The 24,762-nt window shown below is 35.7% G+C and overlaps 1 protein-coding gene across 1 annotated transcript; it reads left to right on the forward strand.

The window, feature by feature from the left end:
* The first annotated feature begins 1,283 nt into the window (after positions 1-1,283).
* LOC145623689 (pullulanase 1, chloroplastic-like) lies at positions 1,284-22,436 on the forward strand. The gene is made up of 28 exons (XM_081676544.1): positions 1,284-1,695; positions 2,644-2,791; positions 2,886-2,938; positions 3,262-3,370; positions 3,765-3,901; positions 4,017-4,216; positions 4,352-4,501; positions 4,889-4,949; positions 5,518-5,638; positions 7,042-7,132; positions 7,228-7,321; positions 7,441-7,536; positions 7,624-7,764; positions 8,125-8,175; positions 9,231-9,301; positions 9,469-9,561; positions 10,464-10,554; positions 10,710-10,781; positions 11,962-12,018; positions 13,084-13,152; positions 13,296-13,352; positions 13,444-13,518; positions 20,219-20,307; positions 20,451-20,528; positions 20,642-20,780; positions 21,042-21,151; positions 21,262-21,361; positions 21,969-22,436. Exons 1-28 carry the CDS (start codon positions 1,480-1,482, stop codon positions 22,077-22,079), a joined length of 2,880 nt encoding a protein of 959 aa, XP_081532670.1. The 5' UTR covers positions 1,284-1,479; the 3' UTR covers positions 22,080-22,436.
* The last annotated feature ends 2,326 nt before the right edge of the window (positions 22,437-24,762 follow it).

Raw genomic sequence — 24,762 nt, forward strand, 5'->3', positions numbered from 1 at the left:
AAAGATAAAACCCATCAAGACTCGAGAGTAACTTGGACAACCCAAGTTTACTTAAAAACATCTTTAGTGAAATGAGGCCCATTATAACCCTTTTTGGCTACTCAAGAGACTCAAGACCAATAATGAGGCCATACTATTTGATGCCTTCTATGTCCAAGCATATTATATTGTCAAGCTTATTACACATTAATTGTGGAAAGACCAATTAAGAGGGAGATGCAAGGCAATTTCATTCCTCCCCACCTTCTCTTTTCTCCTAATTAACACTTAGAATGGACCTATTTAGTGAAAGAAATATGCAAGCTAAAGTTCTTACTCCCTTCCCTTTCCTTCCCAAACATATTATCAAGCTTTTTACTCACCAATGCTCCCAAAGTTGTGTCAGAACAAATAAGATGGTTAAATATAAGAGGGTTAAATAAATCAAATTAAGTCAAGCTTCATCACGTTTCTTACTTGATCTTCCATCTTACTAGCTTGCTCTAGTTTCGCTTAAAGCTTGTTGTGCTTCAAGCTTTTCCTTAGCTCTAACCGAGTCACTTAAAGGATTTAGGTCACGTTCACTTCACCTTAAAATAATATTATATAGTTAAATAACTAATAAGCTAGGTTCAGTAAATGGAGCAAATCCAGTTCGATAAATATAATATTAAATCGGTAACAATACGCCTTTATCAGTAAAAATAATTTCATTTCAGTAAAATAATTTAAGTTTAACAAAGTATTTTCAATTCTGTAAAAATAATTTTCAATTCAACAAAAATTAAGACGAAGATTACAAGGCATTAGTTGATATTTGCTTGTTATCATCATAAGTTCATGACCTTATATGGTCAGGTTGTACGTGTTAATCAATATGTCATGCTAAGCTAAGCGAATTCTGCTTGATTTATTAGACCAAGAAAAAACGTGTTAGAGTCATGTCAATCTTTCATAAACAAAGGTCATGTACAAGCATACAACTTAAATCACATGTCATATTAACAGACTCCTTATTTTGTACGGAGTAAATTGGTGAAAAACAAGCAAGCCGATTCATAGTTGTACAATACCCCTTGAATCACCGATGTCACGCACCCCTCATATCACGGTAGGCTCGTAGCTGACCGACCCTCATGTTAGCTCGACCCATGCGGCCATGCCGCGCACTTTAACCGTTACCCCATGAGCCCTGGACCCGAACAAGAAACTTTTTAAAAGAATCAGCATTTCAACATCACTCATCACTCATCACTCATCACTCATCACTCTTTTAGACTCATTATCACATAAAATAACACGAATGACAAAGATAGCATGGAGATATTTGCAGAGAAAGACGAAACAATTTGCCCCATATGACAAATCTTAACAGACTTACCATGAAATTCCCAATTTTCCATCAAAATCTACACAATTTTCTCACTTTACACCATCATTCTTCGTCTGCTCAACTGAATTTTCTGCTTCGACCGCCATAACCAAAAGCTTCATCTTCAAATGTCTTCACTATATAACCCCTTTGCTCTTTCTTCTAATCTTCATAACCATAATCTTCGTGTAGTACCCTTTAATTTTAGTTTGATTAAGAAATTACCATCTTTCTCAAATTCCATTTTCATTGGGTCTAATTCTAGAATCTTCCATTCTTCATCAAAGAAGGGTTTATCTTGCTTTTGTTGCTCTATGGCTGTTGAAGTTGATTCTGTTTCTCAGGTTTAAATTTATTGTTGTTTTTATTGATTTTTAGAAATTTTGATCAAATTTATGAATAATTATGTTAAAGAGTAAGTTTCTGTATTGTTATGTTGTTTATGTCATTGTATATTCTGTTTAAATTATGGAGTATTTGAGTATGAAATTGATGAATATTTGGAAATTTTGGAGTGACTGACATAAATATTTCTGTGATTTGTGAAGTGTGTTCTTTTACTTGGAAGTTTGGAACAGAAATGTTTGGTTGACGTTGAGAGTTAAAGACCCTTGTGTGAGACAAAAAGAGGAAGAATGTAGTTTCATAAAAGTTTATATATTTTTAATATGAGAGTGGCTAATCATAGTGTGAAGGTAGTTAACCCTTAGGGTCAGGTTAATGTATCATGATTTGTGTTATCCTCGACTAGTTAGAGGTAAGGTTGTATACATCTAAACCTCTACGGATTGACTAAGTGCAAAATTGAAACTAGGTGATGGGAGGTTGAAGAAGGATTACCTTGAAAAAGCTTCACTTTCATCACATAATTCTACATTTTTCGATTAGTATTACTTTTGGTTTCGACCATTATGAATTCTTTTCCTTAGAGTTCACACTAATGCGGGAGATAATTTTTATTTAAAATGGTAAGAGCACTAATTTTTGTGAAGGTTGGGTGAATAATTTAAGGTTCCTTGATGAAGGATAGTAAGGATTTATCTACTAGCTACATTGAGATAATTTTGACTCCTTATAATGTCTTTAGACAAGTATATAACTTGTGTTTTTTTGGTGGATTCATGAGGCAATTATTCTATGGAACTAGCCGAACCAGCCTAATGTGTTAGATTTGGTTTTAATCATTATGCTATACAGTTATCAGGGTAGTGACTTAGGTGCAGTTTCCTACAAAGCTTTGATTCATCACCTTACAAATGTGTTAATGGCTAGTGAAAACTTGATTATTGCAGATTGAATTGCAAGGGACTTTAAATAGCTCTAGAGCATATTGGCCGAGCAAGTATATCCTTGCCTGGAATGTTGATGTTGGAAATGGTTCATACTACTTGTTTGCAAGTAAAACTGCTGCACTAAGGGTTACGAATGATGGGATAGAAGGTCTGGTGTTATGTCATACTTCTCTGATATATGTACATTCATGTATAATGGAAAAGAGACTCTACTCTAACTTGGCTCTTATATGAGTTGACAGGCTATGATGTGAAGATAAAGCTTGACAAGGACAATGGGGGATTGCCAGCACATGTAAGCTGCTTAATAAATCGCGATAATATGCACTGTCCTTGTCATTTTCCTCTATTATCTAGCAAATAGGATTTATAATTTTCCTACCCTTCCCCCTCTTTGTTCTTTATACCTGTCTAATAACACATATGTATGTTCATAACTCCACATGTTCGTATCAAGTCTTCCTTGAAAGTATGAATACCATTTGCAAAGTTACAAGGATAGTGATATGAAATCATGCTTGTAGTTCATACTAGTATGTACTTTTGTAAAATTTGTGATCCAGTGCTTGAATACTCTCTTTCTTTATTGCTTTGATCTAATCTATCTAGATTTTTTAGGTTACTGAAAAATTTCCTCATATTAGAGGTTACTCAGCCTTCAGAGCTCCTGCTAACCTGGATGTCGAAAGTCTGCTGAAGTGTCAACTAGCAGTTGCTGCTTTCAGTGGTAAGCTTTCAAGTTGTGACCTTGGCCAATTTAAAAGAAATTTATTCAAACTGACGCCATTCTGAAAGATAAATTAGTTCTTATAGTTGCCTTGTTATCCTCCACTTTACAGCTACAAAGGACATGAGAATTTTCCTGAGTAGTTTCTGTGTTCTCAATGTTTGAGTGGCAATTTATTTCCTTTGTGTTCAACACTAGAAAAATAATAAAATTTGATTGATGCATCCAATTATTCTAAGTATAATCATTTTTGCATATATGCAATCTTTGTTCTTCACTGTCCATCTGATGAATTTCCTGGTGCATCTGATGTCTCCGGTAAAAACCTTGATCGTGACAAGCATGCTGGTGTCTAGCCCTGGTTACTGACAATGCTTTATTTATACTTGTACAGGTGATGGGGCTTGCAGAAATGTTACTGGTTTGCAACTACCTGGCGTTATCGATGAGCTATATTCTTATGATGGTCCTCTAGGTGCTGTTTTCTCAGAGGACTCCATATCATTAAACTTATGGGCTCCTACTGCTCAAGTATGTTGTCCTTCTCTTTCCTTTTGCCTCCCAGATCTCTTTCACGACTTGCACTTATTTTAGATCATTATGTACTTATTTGAGGAAATTGTGTGCTATCTGTTTAAACAAGTAGGCCGTGAATGCGAGCATATATAGGGACCCATTAGGTGGTGAACCGTTACAAACTGTTCAGCTAAATGAATCAAGTGGTGTTTGGAGTGTTGTTGGACCAAGAAGCTGGGAAGGGTGTTACTATGTGTATGAAGTCACTGTCTACCATCATACCACCTTGAGAATTGAAAAATGCTTTGCTATTGATCCATATGCCAGAGGGTATGTCAGTTTTCCTTCAAATGTGAAAGGGGAATGCAGTGCTTTTAATCCTTCATCTACTATAGCTATTATCAACAGGACCAATAGAAAACATATATTTAAGGGTACATTTGTTTTATTTTTTGGTTAAAATAGGGTTTCAGCAGATGTAAAGCGAACGTTATTGGCTGATATAAAGTCTGAATCACTAAAGCCTGAAGGATGGGATAATCTGGCTGATGAAAAGCCTCATCTTCTTTCTCCTTCTGACATCAGTATCTATGAGCTGCACATAAGAGATTTCAGGTGGGTTTTGTAATATCTTGGAAACAGAAAATACAAATTTTGTGAATTTTACTGTCATATATATATATATATATATATATATATATATATATATATATATCCCTTGTTAGTGATAGATACTATTTTGCTACAACTTTTGAATGAAATTTATTTACTGAGACCAGGAAAAATGAACAGCTTTCAGGAAATAACTTTTGACAATTTGCACACTTGGGTTGGCCCAATTTTTGGGAAGATTTAGGTTTATATAAATGCTTCCATTGTAAATCTCCAGGGCTTCAATTTTATTTTTTTCTGATCTTTGTGATTTAACGTTATCAATCTTATGATTTGGGCACTGTTGAGGATTTGTGGGCTAATGGCTTTAACAACTGTGCTTTTTTACAGTGCTTACGACCTTACTGTGAGCCCTGACCTTCGTGGTGGATACCTTGCGTTTACATCACAGGTATTTATATAATTTTTGTTTGTCTGCTCTAAAAACTTTTTATTCTTGCTTGGATGTTTTCTTCAGTATATCAACTTCAATACTGAACTGACTCGTGTTTTAAATTATGAATCCTGTAACTGATCGTGTTCAAGTAAAAGTACTTCAACCCCCCCCCCCCCCCCCCTCCTCCCCCAGAAGGATCAATTATAGAAATCAGTAGAAAGGGGAAAGGGGTGTAATACTACTACTGTAATACCAATTTCATTTCCCTTACTCTTCACATTAGCCAAGTTTATTTAGAATTTCTCACTTGATGCTGCATCTGATCCAAAGCGTAGTAATCGATTCCATCGCTCACAGGAAGAAATTGTGTTATTGAGTGTTACAATGACTATTACCAAGTGTTGGGAAACAAGACCTTAATAATTATATTGGTTAAGCTCACCTTTACAGTCTTTGTGTGTATAATTACATTGGTTAAGCAGACCTTTACATTCATTGTGTGTATAATTATAGTGGCTAAGCTTACCTTTACAATGAGAAAGGATATTTTATGAAGCCTTACTGATTAAACTTCTACTTGAAGGACTCTGCTGGTGTTAATCATTTGAAGAAGTTATCAGCTGCTGGTCTTACTCACGTGCATCTGCTGCCAAGCTTCCAGTTTGCTGAAGTTGATGATGACAAAAAGAAATGGAAATTTGTTGGTAATTACTATTGCTTGTCTTCTCTAACAATTTGATGCTAACATATGTAGATTACACATAACAATGAACTTTTATCTTTATATAGGAGCAAACATTGCTGAAATTGTGTTAGTAGCCTTTGAAATTATTTTCTTAGTTGATTGCTCCCCAACTGAAGTTTCCATTTGCGTTGCAAACACTAACATTCTAAGCAGCATAGACTTTATTGAAACTTTTCTGCCTAATATGTGAGAGCAAGCATATTCTCTTGATTGAATACTTCAAGTCTGCAAGATCTTATAGCCCTCAAAGAACTTATCAATTTTGTTGTAGAGCATGTAGAATAATAAACCATGATTTTAACTACACTTGAATGTGTCAACTTAAAAAAATTTATTGCAAGCATTGTGTCAAGGTATATTTTCCTGGGGATAAGGATTTAAATCTAAAATTATATGGCCTGTGCCTCTACATGTGTTGACACTAAGTTATATGTAATAGACTAACATTAACAAGGGTAGTTTGGGAATTTTAGTACTTTTAGTTTGGGAATTTTAGTACTTTTAGGTTAGTAGCCCTTATTCCTAACTAAGCCTTAGTATAAATAAGGGATAGTGTATGCATTAGCTATCATGTGAATTGTGAGGAAAAAAATGTTGAGAGTAGTAACCTCAAGTTACTAGGAGAGTGATAACCTAAAGTTATCAAGAGAGTGATAGCCTTAAGCTATTAATCTATCCTTTTGTATCCAATTTTCAGCCATTATTAATCAAAGTATCAAGCTTTTATCTCTTAATTAATCTTTAAATCAGAAAATACTAAGGCAGTACATAACATTATATTCCTGAAAAATCGCCAAGTTTTGCCAGAATAAATCTCCTTTTATTGTCTCTTAGTTCTGGCTCTCTGAAAGTGGTGCGTTCCTTTAGGCTCCTTTGTCAGTAAATCTGAGAATAGTCTTATTCTTTGTTGATATGCCTCAATTCTTTATTTGAGGTTCTTAAATAGGATATTTTATTATTTTAGATAGATGTGAGTATAGACCCAATGGATGGGAACAAAAATGGGGCCCTAAAAGCTTGGTGTATTGCTCAGTGTGCACCACTCACTGTATCATCTCTAGGAAGTTACCCACTGTGGTTAATGCTTGAATGTTGATTCTGGCCAAAAAAGGTTTATTAAAAAATGAGATGTTTACTTGAAACGGATGAAAGGTCCTTAGGGAACAAGCTGTCTATGGCTGTTAGAATTTAGCTTGCATTTGTTTTCGGCCATTTTAGCATATTTTAGTATTCCTATTGGTTTCTTGCCGTCTCTTAGTTGATTCTTATCCATTTTCCATGAAGTCATTTGAATTTTATAGTAATTTTAGTTTTTATCGGGCTCTTTGTTTAGTCATTTCAATGATAAGAACCTTTTTTCAGATACTAAGATGTTAGAAACACTACCACCTGATTCAGAAGAGCAACAAGCTCAAATAACTGCCATCCGTGATGAGGATGGGTATAACTGGGGGTAGGCTTCAATCCCTTTGGACTATAGTTAGCTCAAAATTCCCTTCTCTTGCAGTATTATTTGATATTTTGTTACTAATTTTTCCTTTTATGAAGATATAATCCTGTTTTATGGGGGACACCTAAGGGAAGCTATGCAACCGATCCTAATGGCCCATCTCGTATAATTGAGTTCAGAAAGATGGTCCAGGTGTGTATCTTGCCTTCTAGTCTTCTTTAATCATGGGGAAAAAGTGATCTTTGTTAGAGCTAGAATTCAGATCTAGCTTTCCATTCCATCATAAAACTAAAATATTGACTTGGTTACAGGCACTAAATCATATCGGGCTTCGTGTAGTGTTGGATGTTGTTTATAACCATTTAAATAGCAGTGGGCCATCCGATGTAAACTCTGTTCTCGACAAGGTGTGCATATTGTTCATTCCATTTTATGCTTTCCTATGAATTTTCATTCCCATCTGTTTAACCTGATGTTAAACGTATTATTGATAGATTGTTCCGGGTTACTATTTAAGAAGGGATAATGATGGTGCTATTGAGAATAGCACATGCATAAATGACACGGCTAGTGAGCATTACATGGTTGAACGTCTGATTTTGGATGATTTAAAACATTGGTCCGTCAATTATAAGGTGATTGACTGATTTTGAATTGTCAAATCTTTCTCCCTTATACTTTCTTTTGTGATTTTGTTGCTTATTGCTGGATTGAAAGAAGAGGGAAGCCTTGGAATCTTCCTTTTCATAGACAATGGCTTGCAGCTTGGCCTCTTATTAACGGACAAGAAAACTGAATATGATTATCTTGTGTGTATGCTATTAGCTTTAGATGGCAGGGCACAGAACGCTTTAGGACTAGCACCTGGTGTTAGACTAGGCTGAGAGCTTTCCCTTTTTGTCAATTATTGTTTTTCAATAGTTCTTTATTTTGTTATCTCGATTTCATCATGCAAATGTCTGTAATTTGTATTTTATGACCACCCTTTCTTGCAGGTTGATGGTTTCAGATTTGATCTCATGGGCCACATCATGAAACATACAATGGTATGTATTTGATAGTTTAAGAGTTTTCTTTAATTACAGATTGTAGTACACTGGTACTTCTATGTCATGATGATTTTGATCTTTCTTTCTTATTCTTCTAGCTTAATTTAGATAACCTTGACTGATGGGTGAGTGAAATGTAATCGGTCATGTAATAGATAAATACATAAGCTCTTCATATTCCTATTCCTAGTAACCTGTGAATAGATAAATAGTTTTGCTTGAATCTTGATTTCATGATACCTAATTTACTTTGCTGTCCAGAGAACCTCCACCCTCTTATAACCTACTTCCTCCATTTCTCAATAGTTGCACCATCTTGACTTTTATGCTATTCCTATACTACCTTTGGCCACGTTTGTTTACTAATATATAAACTAAATCTCATCATTAATTGCTGTTGTGTTAATCTCAATGTATATTTTCAAAAAATATATTTTTATAGTTGTTATAAAGCATTATTAAAGATATTAATGGTCAAAGCAATGTATTGGCAAACATGTCTAGTCAAATTGATGCAACTATTAAGAAATGTAGGTAGTATACGGTATTATTATTATCTTATGTATAATCTTTCCCTTTCAAACCATTTCTCAGTTTTTTTTTTTTATTCCTAGATGAAACATAGGCTAGTTAAATATGCAATTTCTGAATTGTGCAATTGAAAGTATACACTAGGAATTCCCTTTGCGAGGAAGGCTTCCTAATGATTACTATTTTCTTACCTTCAAGCGTAAAAAAAAAAAAAAAAAAAAAAAAAAAAATGAAAGTAACAATTGCCTGGTAGCTGACTGAACTGTTTGGCTGGAAATAACTTTAATTGGCTCTTTTACCTGTATCTAGATGAAAAGAATATACCCGCTACACGGAATAATCACTGTTCATGTAGTCGACCCCTCTTATGGGATTAAGGCTTTGGTTGATTGATTGATAGATGAAAAGAATTCTAAGTTAATACACTACTTCTTTGGTTTGCTTTCTATAAGTATGTGATTATGTGTCACGCAATCAGCTCAAAATTTAAATCTAAACAACTTTTTTTTAACTGGTTACAGGTGAAAGCAACAAGTATGCTCCAAGGCCTTTCAAAAACCAAAGATGGTGTAGAAGGTTCAAGCATTTATATGTAAGTGACAACCGTTGGTGGTCTCTAAATTTTATCACTTGTATACACAAGTATAATTGTATTTCCCTTCCAGTCTGAGTTTGCTTTTTTTTTAAAAAAAAAATAAATAAATCCTGTCTATTCTGTCTTGGTTCTATTGTTTGGATTACCATTTGATCTTCCTTTAGATATGGTGAAGGTTGGGACTTTGGTGAGGTTGCAAATAATGCACGTGGAGTAAATGCATCTCAAATGAATCTTGGTGGCACAGGAATTGGAAGGTAAATGTTTAATGTTTGTCCCCTTCAATGCATGTGATATGTATATTTTTGTGACCAAAAATGGTTGATCAAAATGAATGTCATGTATACTCTGTGCTTAACTTAACGTCTATATCGCACAAAAGAGGGAATATCATGTGGTTTTTAATTGTTCAGTTTCTATATTAACTAGTATGTAGCCTGGGATTGGGTCGTTAGTTTGAATATCCTATTGTATTATATGAGTTCCAAACTGCAAAGTATGTAATGGAAACTTGCAATAGATAGAATAACTAATGAAAAGAAATACAATATAAACATCTCCTATCCACATTAGTTATGTTTGGGTTGAGTATGCAAGCATAACTAAAAGATAGCTTAGAAGGCAAGAGTCCTATGACTTCTAACCCATTTCTTGTCAGTCTGGATTTCAAAATCTATAAGTGTTCAAATAGACAAAAAGTGTACATGCCTCATGGATATAGACTGTACCAAGTACACGAAGCTTACTAGTTAGTAAGACACCAAGACTGACCCTGTTGGGTCAGGCTCTCTGAGGCCTTATAAGTAATACCAAAGTATGGTGTGAAAGCTCTCCCCTGGGAACCACCGCTAAAGATCTTCGAGAACATAATTTTGTCACCTTGTATCAAACCTGGGCAGTGCTTCTGGGCAAGTGACGCGGAAATGAGGATGCCACTAAACTACAAGTCACTTTAATTCTTTGAAGTGATGTGAGGAATTTATCCCTGTAGTCTTAAGTGGGTTAACTTAAAGTAATCACTATTCACATTTATTTTCATTTCCTTAATAAATAAAATGTTCAATCATCTTGACTTATTATGCTTTCTGTATATATAATATCTTAGCCAAGCAGAACTACTATCAGTCAATTACTTTTAATCCTGCCAAATCTTGTTCAGTTTTAATGATCGAATTCGAGATGCAGTGCTTGGCGGGGGCCCTTTTGGCCCCCTTCTTCAGCAAGGTTACGTGACTGGCTTATCTTTACAGGTAAATTATTCTTCATGTGGATCTTCCACTAAGTAATTTGTCTTTGTAGTTTCTCTGTGTTTGAAATCTTTTATCTAAAATTGTATAATTCTCGTCAATAAAGTAAAATGAAGCAACAGGCATTCTTGAATCTTTTAATCTTTCCTGATCTGCAGCCTAATGATAATGACCATGGTGGCAAAGCTAATGCAGATCGTATGCTCGCTGTGGCAAAAGATCATATACAGGTTCTTTACTCAGTTCCTTCTGCTTTTTCAATTGATAATGACAAGGATACAGTAATGGTTAAACATTAATTCTTTATAAAATTAGTTTGTACCTCGTTCTGTGCTGTTTTAAGAAAGCAGTTGCCTTGCAAAGGATTTGCTTTGTATAATTTTTTTCTTACTTGAAGAAGATAAAGACTAAATTTTTGGTACATTTTAATTTTTATGTTTATCTTTAAGTATTTCAGCAGAGTAATGATTTTTATTTTGAATAATATTGGTAATTGGAGTGACATTGATATTCTTATTTTTCCATAGGTAGAGGTTTTAAGGGTTGTCTTTTCGTTTAACTTCGATGTGATCAGAATAGTTTACTCATTTGACATATATCATGATTTTCATAATGTATAGAGAACAGTCCCATTTTTTTTTTAGTAATTATTATGCTCTTGATGGGCGGTTTTGCTGTCAAGAATGAGAGATTGACAGGTGAAAAATCGTGTATACTCCATCTGCGTTTACTTATCATACTCAAGAAAGGTACAAAATCAAAGGAACATCTTTTTTTGGTCTCCTAATATCTTTATGTCTTACAAGTTCCAACCAAACACAATTTCCCTTCAAAATTGTCACTGCAAAGCTAACAAATTTTTGGGACATCCTAAAAAGGAAATTTTGAATAATCTGAGGGCAGAGGAGTTATATATTCAAATTATTATTGCTCTTTTATATGTCTTTTTGACTGATGTCATATTAGAAGGATTTTATATCGGATAAAATCTAAATCCCAATGCAGGGAAGGGATAGGTTCATTTTGTGATTAGTATCAGTGTTCAATCTGTTCACTCTTTCTGAAGGGTATAATATATATGTAAGGCTAAAACCAATTACCCACCCTGCGCTCTCTCCCTCCTTTTTTAGTGGGAAAATTTGAAGGTGGACTAGTAATGTTTCAGGCAGATTATAGATTCAATGTCTTTAATTTGTACTGACAACTGTCTCTTAAAGTCATCACTTCCTTCTTGAAGTCACGGTTGCCATATAATCTCTGCTATATTTTCAATTTTGTAATTGTAATATTCTTTGCCATCTGAACCATCTACAGAGCAATCAGCAACAGATTCGCATCAGATTCAGTTCTTTATTTATGTTATTGCAGTGAGTTAATCAAGCTCTCTTTTTTTTCTTTGGTATAAATTAGGTTGGGTTGGCAGCAAACTTGAGAGACTTCATGCTGACTAACTGTGATGGCAGACAGGTAATTACTTTTACAGCAAAATTCTGATGAATACAAATTCTTTTGGTTGCTGCTGATCTCAAAAGGTTTTTTTTTTTATTTTTTATTTTTTATTTTTTATTTTTTTATTTTTATATGATGTGGGCTTCATATTTTTGTCTCTCTCCTCTTCACCATTCATTAGAGCCTTTAAAAAAAGTCGTATCACTTAGCTATTAATATGATGGTATTTTTTTATCAGGCTCCATTTTGAAATCTTATTCTTAGTTTAAATTGGACTTCTTTAAATGGACTTTTTTAAATGGACTTGATCACTGTTGATTTGTGTTCAATTTTGCTATGTTTCTTCTGCTAGCATTACAATAGCAATTACTATCATTAGCAGCATCTTTCATCATCAGCACCTGAATTTCGTAACATGTCTCCGTTGATCAATAGCAATTTACTATCATTAGCCCTCAAAGATGTATGCATCACCTCTCTATCTTTCCTATATGTGTTGATCATTCCATAACATGTCATCCATATCATCTATGGGGATTCTTTGACAGAAAGTTCAAGGTTAATTGGTGTGGGTAATGTGAATGATGTCAAATTGCCTATATGGCTAAGCAATTGATGTGAAAATGAGGGTGTTTAACTTTATGGGTTCTGTTATAAGTTTCATGACAATGATCTCCATGATATCAATATTTTTATCCTAAATTTATGACGTCCATTTAGCCAAACTTAGAATACACCTAATAAGCTTATAGTTGACATTTTTTTTTTAAATTCCATTGCAAGTCATTTTTCTATAGATATTTGATAGCTATAGCATTTATTCAATTCTTTGTGTGCCTTCCAAATGACACTACCTAGAATCATCTACCGTGGACTGCAAAATGAGTTGGAACTGGAATCAAGTCCCAGCTAAATCTGATATAATCTTTCATATTTTGAATTCCTCCTAGTGCAGTAGTGCCCTTGATTATTTTGTTAGAGCTTATCATTGATTTCTGAAGGTGATGATAAGGTCCTATATGCTCTGTTTCTATTTTCTTCTTATGCTGGTCAACTTGCGTAAACCTTTGTTTCGCCTTCCAGGTAAAAGGTTCTGAAGTTTATACCTATGGTGGATCACCGGTTGGGTATGCTATGCAGCCTATAGAAACTGTGAGTATCAATTGGAAAATCTGTTTGAATATTTTTTTTTTTTTTGGTGAAAAAATCTGTTTGAATATAAAACTTCATTAGATGCATCCCAAGGCTTGCTAAATATGTTTTGTTTATTTCTTACATTTACCTTATATCTGCAGATCAACTATGTCTCAGCTCATGATAATGAAACTCTTTTCGATATTGTCAGTTTGAAGGTGCATATTTGCAAAAGTCCATAATTTTTTCCAGTCAAGGGGCTGAAGATTATCTTACCTTGAATTTAATATAATTTCTTTGGTTATCCAGACTGCTACCTATACTTCGCTGGACGAGAGATGTAGGGTAAATCATCTAGCTACAAGTATCATAGCTCTTACCCAGGTTACAATTCTTAATTCTTTGTATTTTACAAAATCTTGTGCTATACTAATGCCAATTGAAATTAATAGCTTGTTTGGATGGAGAAAAATGGAGGGAAGGGAAGGGGAGGGAAAGAAAGAGATGAGTTTTCCTCCATTTGGATAGCAAAAATAGGAGGAAAGGGAATTGGGAGGAAGAGAAATGGAAGGAAATAATTTATTTCCACAATTAAGAAACAAATCTTTCCAAATTAGAGAAGATTTGGAAGGAAAACTTGTTTTAATAATCTCCCGCACATACTGTTCGTTTGTTACTGTTAGATTATGTAAATAATCTCGTATATAATTAGTTTGTAATTTACTAATATAGCCTTAACCCTAACCTAGTATCGCTTGTATTATATATTGACTTTTGATCAATGAGAATGGCACGGCAAATATTCTCTCATCTCTCATATTCTCTCATGGTATCACGAGTTTAGGTTACGCGATACGACCTAATTCGCTTCCGCTCTTCTCTTCTCTTCTCCTCTAATCTTCTTCCTTATCAATGGCCGAATCCTCCAAGATTCACCCTGCTACTGTCGTTTCCAATATCAAGGCCTGTATACCCATAGTTCTTGATTACGATGGCAAGCAGTACAATACCTGGTCTACTGTGTTTCAATTGCATTGCCGCGCAAATTTGGTCCTCAACCATATCAAACCACCAGAAAAACCAGTTACTCCGGCCACCGCTAAGGAATCCGAACCAGTTGACAAGAACCTTTGGCAACGACTTGACGATATTGTGCGTGGATGGATTTATAGCACAATTTCCCCTGATCTTCTCAATTCCATCATTGATTCGGATGATAAAGCCGTTGATGCGTGGAATCGATTGGAAATTTTTTTCAGAAATAACAAGTCTGCTAGGGCTTTGCAACTTGATGCCCAATTCACAAACACTCGGCTAGAACAATTTGATGGTGTCCGTCCCTATTGCTCCCAACTCAAATCTCTGGCTGACGGTTTGAAGAATGTTGGAGATCCTGTCTCCGATAATCGAATGGCTTTGCAACTCTTAAAGGGTCTCTCGGAGGAGTATAAACCCTTTCGCACTTCCGTTCGTCATCTAAACCCTTTACCCTCGTTTGACACCCTCCGTTCTATGCTAGAGTTGGAGGAACAGGGGAATGCTGCGGAATTATCTCACGAGTCCCATGCTGAGGCTCATATCTCGCAAGCTTCTCTCTCGGCACCGCACAACAACAACGATCAATCTCACAATTCTCATTCTCGTGGGGGGAATCAGCGTTCCGGTGGCCGGAAGAATAAGGGTAAGGGCGGCACCACCAAGGGGAAGGGTGGTGCCGGGCACCAGCAGCAGCGTGGTGGCTCCACGCAACAGCAGCAGCAGCAGCGTGGAGCACCAGCGCCACAGCAGCAGCAGGCAGGGTGGGCAGCATACCCTCCTTGGCACTATTGGCAGCCAACACCGTGGGCGATGCCTCCCTGCCCGTATCCCTCTCAAGGTCAAGGGTCACAACAGTGGGCAGCCCCTAGACCTATGTCCTCTCAGTCCGGTGTGCTAGGACCGAGACCATCTCAAGCTTATTTTGTGAACGATCCATCTCAAGCTTCGGGTTATATGCCAACCAACATTGAGCAAGCTATGCATACTATGACTCTTGCCAACCCGAATTATTATATGGACACCGGTGCTACATCCCATATGACACACTCTCAAGGTAACTTGTCGTCATATTCTCATTTACATAGAAATAATAATAATTCGATTATTGTTGGTGATGGTAGCAAAATTCCAATTCACGGTTATGGTCACAAAATCTTGAATCCAAACACACTCCAACTCAAAAATGTCCTCCATGTTCCCAAACTTGTCAAAAATCTTATCTCAGTTAGAAAATTCACTATTGACAATAATGTTTCAATTGAATTTGATCCTTTTGGGTTTTCTGTGAAGGACTTGCATACGGGGAGCAAAATAGTGAGGTGTAATAGCAGTGGCGATCTTTATCCTTTCTTCAACAATCGTCAACTCTTTTCTTCTTCTATTCCGTCAGCTTTTGCAGTTATCTCTCCTAGTGTGTGGCATTCCCGTTTAGGTCATCCGGGAAATGCAATTTTGAGTTCTTTGCGTAGTAGCAATCTTATCAATTGTAATAAGGCGAATAAACATGTTTGTCATTCTTGTCCTTTGGGAAAATTAATGAAATTGCCTTTTTATGATTCTACGACTCATACTACTATGCCTTTTGATATTGTTCATAGTGATTTGTGGACGTCTCCCGTCCTTAGCTCCCTTGGTCATAAATATTATGTTCTATTTCTTGATGATTACACGAATTTTTTATGGACTTTCCCCATCTCTTCTAAGTCTCAAGTCTATAATTTATTCAATCGTGTTAGAACATATATTAAAACTCAATTTGAGAGAGAAATAAAAGCTTTCCAATGTGACAATGGTCGAGAATTTGACAATGATGCTTTCACTAAATTTTGTCATCAAAATGGCATGACTTTCCGTCTTTGTTGTCCATATACTTCTCCTCAAAATGGTAAGGCCGAGAGAAAATAAAAACGATAAACAATATCATTCGAACTCTTCTATGTCATGCTTCTTTGCCCCCTTCCTTTTGGCACTATGCATTGGACATGGCTACCTACCTTCACAATATCTTGCCTACAAAACTTCTTGGTTACAAATCCCCGATTCAAGTTCTTTATCAAAAGAATCCCGCCTACTCACACCTTTGAGTTTTTGGTTGTTTGTGCTATCCACTTCTTCCCTCCTCTAAGATACATAAACTCCAAGCTCGTTCCGTCCCTTGTGTTTTTCTTGGTTATCCTTCGAATCATAGAGGATATAGGTGTTATGATATGTCAGAGTCGAAAAATTTTTGTAGCAAGACATGTGTGGTTTGATGAGTCGTCTTTTCCCTTCTCTAAAATTCACTCACCCATGGCTCACACTTATGATTTTTTGGGTGAGGCCGAGTCTCCTTTTCATGGCCCTCTCTTGCGGCATTTTCTTGCCTCTCCCGAGCAGCCGCACGCATCTCCCACACATAGTGGCGAGAATGCAGCAGCTATTGCCCAGCCCGCTCGTTTTCCATCGGGTGCTGGCTGGGCAGCTCCTCGCAACACCCCGCAAGGCCAGCAAGCTTCGCAGGCAGCCTGCGGTGCACGCTTGCAGCCCGCAAGCATGCTGCGGGGTGTGCTGCCTCCCTCCGTGCTTGCACCCTCTTCTCCTCCACCCAACCTATCTTCTCCAGCCACCCTACCTCCGGGCACCGCCACCTCTGTTGGGCAGAATAGGCCCCCTGTGGACCGTGGGTCTGTTCAATCAGCCACGGCCCACTCGGGTCCTACCCACACAGAGCTCCGAGGTGCCCCTCCTCCTCTCACTCACTCTACTCCTCCCTCTTCCTTTCCCGCACCATCACCGATGCCTTCTCATTCCATGGCTACTCGTAGCAAGCATGGCATTGTTAAACCAAATCCCAAATACCAGGATCAAACACATCATACTACTACCTCCATATCTCCCATTCCTAAGAACCCGGTTACCGCTCTTCGTGACCATAATTGGAAAATTGCTATGCAGGAAGAATATGATGCTCTTATTGACAATGGTACTTGGAAATTGGTTCCGCGACCACCGAATGTGAACATAATTCGGTCTTTGTGGATTTTCCGGCATAAGACTAAGTCTGATGGGTCTTTTGAGAGACATAAGGCTCGTCTTGTTGGTGATGGTAAAACTCAAAGGGAGGGCATTGATTGTGATGAGACATTTAGCCCGGTTGTTAAACCGGCTACTATTCAGGTGGTTCTTAGCATTGCTTTGGCTAAGTCTTGGCAAATTCATCAATTGGACGTGAAAAATGCATTCTTACATGGTCATTTGAATGAAACGGTTTACATGTATCAACCTTTGGGATTTAAAGATCCTGACAAACCCGATCATGTCTGTTTATTGGAGAAGTCACTATATGGTCTGAAACAGGCACCCCGTGCGTGGTACAAACGTTTTGCAGATTTTGTGGCTACTATTGGTTTTGCTAATAGCAAATCTGATACCTCTTTGTTCATCTATCGCCATGGTAATGATACTGCTTATCTACTTCTCTATGTTGATGATATTGTGCTTACTGCTTCTTCGGATTCTCTCCGACGACATATTATTTCTCGGCTCAGCTCTGATTTTGCTATAAAGGATTTGGGTCCTCTGAGTTATTTTTTGGGTATTGCTGTTACTAGAGGTAAAAATGGTTTATTTTTTTCTCAAAGGAAGTATGCGCAGGAAATTTTGGAAAAAGCAGGAATGGCAAAGTGCAAGCCTTCGCCTACTCCTGTTGACACCAAAGGCAAATTGAGCACTCAGGAGGGTGCTCTGTATGACGATCCTACTTCTTATCGGCGCCTCTGTGGTGCTTTGCAGTACTTGACATTCACTCGCCCAGATATCTCTTATGCAGTTCAGCAGGTTTGCTTATTTATGCACTCACCCCTTGTTGAGCACATGGATGCGTTGAAACGCATTCTTCGATATATTCGAGGTACGACAGATTTTGGTTTGCAGTTGCATAAATCTCCTGTTTCTTCTCTTGTGTCATACACGGATGCTGATTGGGGCGGGTGTCCGGACACTCGTCGTTCTACATCAGGGTATTGTGTATACCTTGGTGATAATCTGATTTCTTGGTCTTTGAAACGCCAACCCACTTTGTCTAAGTCCAGCTGTGAAGCAGAGTACAGAGGGGTTGCCAATGTGGTTTCAGAATCCTGCTGGATTCGCAATTTGTTGCTCGAGCTCTTTCTTCCTATTCCGAAAGCAACATTGGTTTATTGTGACAATGTTAGTGCGATATATCTCTCTAGTAATCCAGTTCAGCATCAGCGCACTAAACACATTGAGATGGACATACACTTTGTTCGTGAGAAAGTTCAAAGGGGTGAAGTTTGTGTCCTACATGTGCCTTCCCGATACCAAATTGCAGACATCTTCACCAAAGGTCTGCCTAAGGTTTTATTTGATGATTTTCGGGACAGTCTAAGCGTTCATGGTCCTCCCGCTTTGACTGCAGGGGAGTGTTAGATTATGTAAATAATCTCGTATATAATTAGTTTGTAATTTACTAATATAGCCTTAACCCTAACCTAGTATCGCTTGTATTATATATTGACTTTTGATCAATGAGAATGGCACGGAAAATATTCTCTCATCTCTCATATTCTCTCAGTTACCTCTAACACAAGCCGTCATCTTCCACCGTCATCTTTCGCCGCATCATTCGCCGACATATCCAAACCATTATCCGTCTTTTGTTTTCCAAAATAGATTTTAAAGTATAAAAAATTCTAATGTTGAGATTCATAATTTCTGGTTTTGATTTACAAAAATTGATTTTTCATGAAATCTGATTTTTAATTTCATTAATCAAGTTTCACAAAATTGATTTTGATCTTCAAAAATCGATTTTCTAAAGAAAAAAAAAGGTTTTGATATTTAGAAACCAATTTCCTGAAAATACGATCTTCTTTTTCTAAAACCAACATTCAGAAATTTTTGTTTTGATTTTCGAAAATCAAATTTCAGAAAGTTTGGTTTTAATTTGGCAAAAATCAATTTTCAGAAATTTTGTTTTGGAAAATCGACAATGAAGAAAATTTGCTTTCCAGAATTTCTTATTTTGGAAAATTTATGGATGAAAGAATTTTATATTTTCCAGAATTTTATATTTTGATGTTTTGATTTGTAAATTATTGATTTTGAAAAATTGAAAACTTCAATTCATATTATCATAAGAACAAACACATTAATTCAGTCATGAGTAAAATTCATAAGAACTAGCAAATTCCCTCACTCTCTCTTCCTTCATTTTCTCTGTTATCCAAATGAGGGATTTGGTTTTCTTCATCCTTCCCCTTCCTTCACCTCCCCTTCCTTCATCTTCCTTCCCCTCCCTTTCCTTCCAAAAGTTCTATTCAAACACAGCCTAACACTTTGTTTGGATAGGAAGAAATGGAAGGAAAAGAAGAGAAGAGAAATGGAGGGGGACAAAATCTCTTGTTTGGGTAAAAGATTGGGGGAAGGAAGGGGAAGGAGAGGGAGGGATCCATTTTCCCTTTCTCTATAATAACCATAATCTCTCCAAAATTGGAGAGATTTGGAGGGAAAATGGAGCTCACCTCCCCCTCCCTTTCTTTTCCCTTCCCTTCCTCCATTTTCCCTCCCCTTCTTTTCCTTCCTTCTTTGCTATCCAAACAAAGCGTAAGTGTTGCTATAACTTGAGAAGGGGGAGATAAATATATGTTCCAGAACAAACTCTGAGTTATTACTGAATTTGAAACTAGAATACCTGTATAAAAAAAATTGTTACAACTGTGGTAAATTTTCTCCTTTGGCATGGCTTAAGAAGGTTTCACATTCTGGCCTTACCCCTAACGTTTCTCAACTAAATTGAAGTTGTTATCGGAGTATTCTATGCAATAGAGAATTTGTGGTGAGAAGTGATGAAGACATAAGTTAAACATACTCGACTAGAGAGGGGAAGAAACGTATACAGAATCAATAAAGAAAACAGAAAGGTCCTTGACTTGGTGTGACTGAATAGATTCATACTATATAATGTTTTTAAGCTTATATGCCTCTGATTAAAACAATATATATTCAATAAAATACCATGTTTTCTGAATGTCTTCTACGAATATAGGGAATACCTTTTTTCCATGCTGGTGATGAGTTACTACGTTCAAAGTCCCTTGACCGTGATTCTTACAACTCTGGTGATTGGTTTAACAGGTTTGTGATGATTCCATTTGTATTTTTTGAGTCCAAATGTCAGCTATATTCCAAGCATTTTATAATGGTGTTATCAATGATGATTTCATCTTATTTCACTACACTATATACTTATGCACTCCTGTTCTTATGTCTTTCATCAGATTGGACTTCAGCTATAATACCAACAACTGGGGCGTTGGCCTTCCTCCCAAGGATCAAAATCAGAACAATTGGCCTATGTAAGCTTTGTTTCTTTTATATGGTTTCATATCATGTTGCCATTCCATCATTATCGTCTTCTTGCTCAACTCAAATACTAAATATATTTATCTTCATGGATATACCCTTTCAGAATCAAGCAAAGACTGGAAAATCCATCATACAAGCCCGACAAGAGTCACATTATTGCTGCTGTTGAAAATTTCACCAACTTATTGCAAATTAGATACTCTTCCCCACTTTTCCGTTTAAGAAGTGCCAAGGATATTGAGGTAAAAGCAGGTTATTTGCATCACTATCAAACTATATGGTTTCGCAAAATCATACGATCTTTCAACTAAAACCAAGATATATATTTTAATTAACTGCATGGGCCTATATTTTGCTAATATGAGCAGTTATGTTACTAGGGAAGGATTATAAGATTATATGTTTGATCTTAGCATTTTAAAAATGAAGTCATATTCCTTTTATTTAATTAGATTACTGAGTAGCAGAAATAAAATTTATGTGTGATCTTCGATGTTTCTCAGGATCGAGTACGCTTCCACAATAATGTCCCTTCTTGGATTCCTGGGCTTATTGCTATGAGCATTGAAGATGGTCATGCGGGTGCCTCTGGCTTGTCGCAAATAGATCCCAAGTAATTTTGTGAAACTCTTGCACTTCTCTGTAGTTTAAGTTTGTTAATTTTGTCAGCTACTAACATTTGATAGATGGGAAGAAGTATATTAATACCTTTTTTTTTTACAGGTTCCAATATATTGTTGTAATGATCAATGTTCAGCCTACTGAAACCAAATTTACTAACCCAGATTTTCGAGCTAAATCTCTACAGCTACACCCAGTACTGGTAACAAATACTTATGCTTTCTTGTTCACTCTTGGTCCAAATATCTAGAATTGTCAAATTTATATAGCATGACTATTCAAAATAAACCACTCCAAATCTAACTGAAACTAGACAACATGATTTTGTTCTGAACTAGATTATCCTGACCTAAAATTTACCACTCCTAGTCTAACTGAAACTAGACAGCATGATTTTATTCTGAACCAGATAATCCTGACCTAAAGTTTTATAATATAACTGTCAGATTATCCTTATGTGGAATTGATCCATGAATAATGACTTGCTATACAAATATAACTCGGACTGAATTATTGCAAACCAATCCATATTCGAAGGAGCCTTTTGCCATCCCTTAAGATAACTGGTAGGTGCTATAGCACGTTAAAAAAGAAACTATGGTCACCAGTCTCACCACTAATTTTGTATCTCGTCCTTGAAATCTTATATAAACCTTTGGCAGGGAAACCCACTTATAATGACCTATGACGTTTCTCAAATTCTGTGATTTGTGAACTAGAACTACAACTTAATAATCTATGTCACTCTTAACAAAATTAATTCTTGTCACTCATTTTAATTCTTTGTTGTCTCCTTCTGCACTCTGCAGTCAATGTCAGGAGACACGATCGTTAAGGAGTCAAAGTATGAGCCTTCTACTGGATGCTTTACTGTACCTCCTAAGACGACTGCTGTTTTTGTTGAACCACGACATGTTTAAGATGAACTTGGAAGTTGATGTCCAAGATGGCGACTGCATAGGAGTGTCATGAAGTGGAGTTCCTATCTGCACACCTACAATGTTCAACACACATACAACACGACAATGCCCGCAACTACTGCAGGCTCATAGTTTCATAGCTTCAGAACAATAACGCCACAAATAAAAACTGTCTTTAAGTCTTTATCTCTCTCCAAAAGTAATTTTAAGGTTTTGTAAGTCAGTTTCACTTCGTAGTTCATCTCAAATTTCCTGTAAGACCTGCCTTAATCTTACTCACTTCGTATGTTGTAGTAGTGATTTTGTTATGCAGAAATAAAACAATGTGGCAGAATAAAAAATCTGTTGTTTTTCCTATACTGTTGTTCAATAAATTCCATGCCGTGAATACATGCTTTTCATTGTCTTGAACTCTTAACAAGGAGGGAAACTTCTAACGATTGTTGATTGAGATCACGCTTTCTTGCTGGAGTTCCTGATTTAGTTCAAAGAAATGATCACAACAGGGTAAATACACCTTGCGATTTGAATTGATGATACGCGAGATTTTTAAGTCAGATATCCTGCACACAATAAACACTGTCTTACGACGTATCCAGCACACAGTACATAGTCTGAACACAATTTTACAGCTTGATAAAACAGATTATCAGAGTTGGAAAACCTATTCAGTTCTCTTCATCAACTGGAACAATCTGTTGTTTCTCTTGTTGAAATCTAGAGCATTCTATAATAGTGGAAGTTGTAAATTTTTATTTGATTTGATGAAACGAAACTTTCAGTTTGACACTTTAGTTGTTGAAATATTGTAATTGCTTGAAATTTTTCAGTTTGTTCTGATATATTACCTCCGGTTATTAATCTTATATTACTCGCAACAAATGGGTATTGTTTGTGAGATATAAAATATTCCTTTGTAGCGAGTAATAAGAACCGGAGGTATTATCTGCACATTTTTTTCTTCATGCTGCCCAATTGCCAATTCCATGCATCACAGATTCTCGGTTTTTAGCATCAGATTTCATACATCACAGATTCACAATTTTTTTTTTCTTCATGCTGATAATAATCCCCGCAGTGGTCTTATTATCAGCATCAGATTTCATGTTAACAAAAACCATAGGATCGCGCTCTGGATCTTCTAGTATTGGAAATTAACTCTCAAGAACGATTTTTTTTTTAGTATCCCCTTCTTCCAACTTCACTATAGTTGTAATGTTGCCTCATACATTAACACAAATAAGGTAACCTCCCAGTCTCATAGTAAAGTTGTAGTTGTAACTTGTTATACCGTCTCTTACATGATATATATTTTAATAAAATTCAACCCGCCTTCCTCAAATCTTCCTTTTTTCGACATGTATACAATAATGATTTATAATAATTAATAAAATTACTCAAAATTACAAGCTTGAATTGAGTAGATTAGATTATGTTAATGAACAAGAGGCACACTACTAGCACACTCTAGCATAATAAACAAATAAAACATAGACGATGAAAATAAAATTTGATCATAAATGAGAACAAATTGGCATTATTATAAACCTATCAAGTTGAATTTAACTTAAAGTTTAATTTTATGCAAAAATATCACAAGAAAAATATCTCATGCACAAACTTTATTTTATAAAAATTAAAGAAAATAAATATTTATGAAAGTGGCCACAATCTTTTTGAGCCTCTTCCTTAACCCTTGAGCCCCATGTAAATCTAATACTTATAAACGATTGGTTATCCATGATTCATTGAGTATATTTTGTCAAAGATTTCATCATTTTATCAAATAAATATCACAAATTTATCTTTTTATTAATGATAAAGGGCCAACATGATAATATCATATGAAACATTGCATTTTGTTGCCATCGTTTTAACCCCTTTTAATTAACGATGTTACATATAGAGTAGTTATAAAAACAAGTAATTAAAGAAATAATAAGATCTTTTGTTTTTCTAACCTTGATTCCAATTTAGAAGATATTTTGGCTTGAGTTTGTCTTTTAATTGTATATATTGCTAAGCTAATTTTCTTCAATAATAATAATATATCTAGGCGCCTTCAATTCATATACTACCTTCGTTAATTATCATGTGCAACAAAGGAATATTTTATGTTTCACAAATAATACCTCTTTGTTGCACATATTCCCTCCGTTTTTAAATACTTGCTCGATTTCTCTTAGGCACGAATGGTGATGCTAATCTTTGATCAATAATATTTTTTAATTATCAATAAGTATAAATTCTAACAATTGAAAATTAATAATCAATTCACTGAGACGATTTCAACAAGTAGCCACAAGACTATATTTTTTCTTATGTATAAATCACAAACATTAATCAAAGTAAAACGAATGAATAGTGTAAAAAATAGAAATGGAACAAGTATTTAAAAACGGAGGGAGTAATAGTTAACGGAGGTATTATAACACAATGAGTAATCTAACTTGATATATTACCTCCAATTCATATTATGTGTAACATTTACTAAAAATAGATTCTACATATAATGTGTTGCAAATGATTTTTTTTTTTTTTTTTTTTTTTTGGTTGACATTTCTCTCTATCTCTCCTTACTCTCTATTTAACATTTACAAACAAATTTTACTAAGCAATTTGTATCAAGACCTTTGGTGCATATAATACAAAACGGGGGTAGTTTAGACTTGTATTCTTTAAG

This window comes from Chenopodium album, chromosome 3, assembly GCF_948465745.1.
Source record: "Chenopodium album chromosome 3, dcCheAlbu1.1, whole genome shotgun sequence".
NCBI lineage: Eukaryota > Viridiplantae > Streptophyta > Magnoliopsida > Caryophyllales > Amaranthaceae > Chenopodium > Chenopodium album.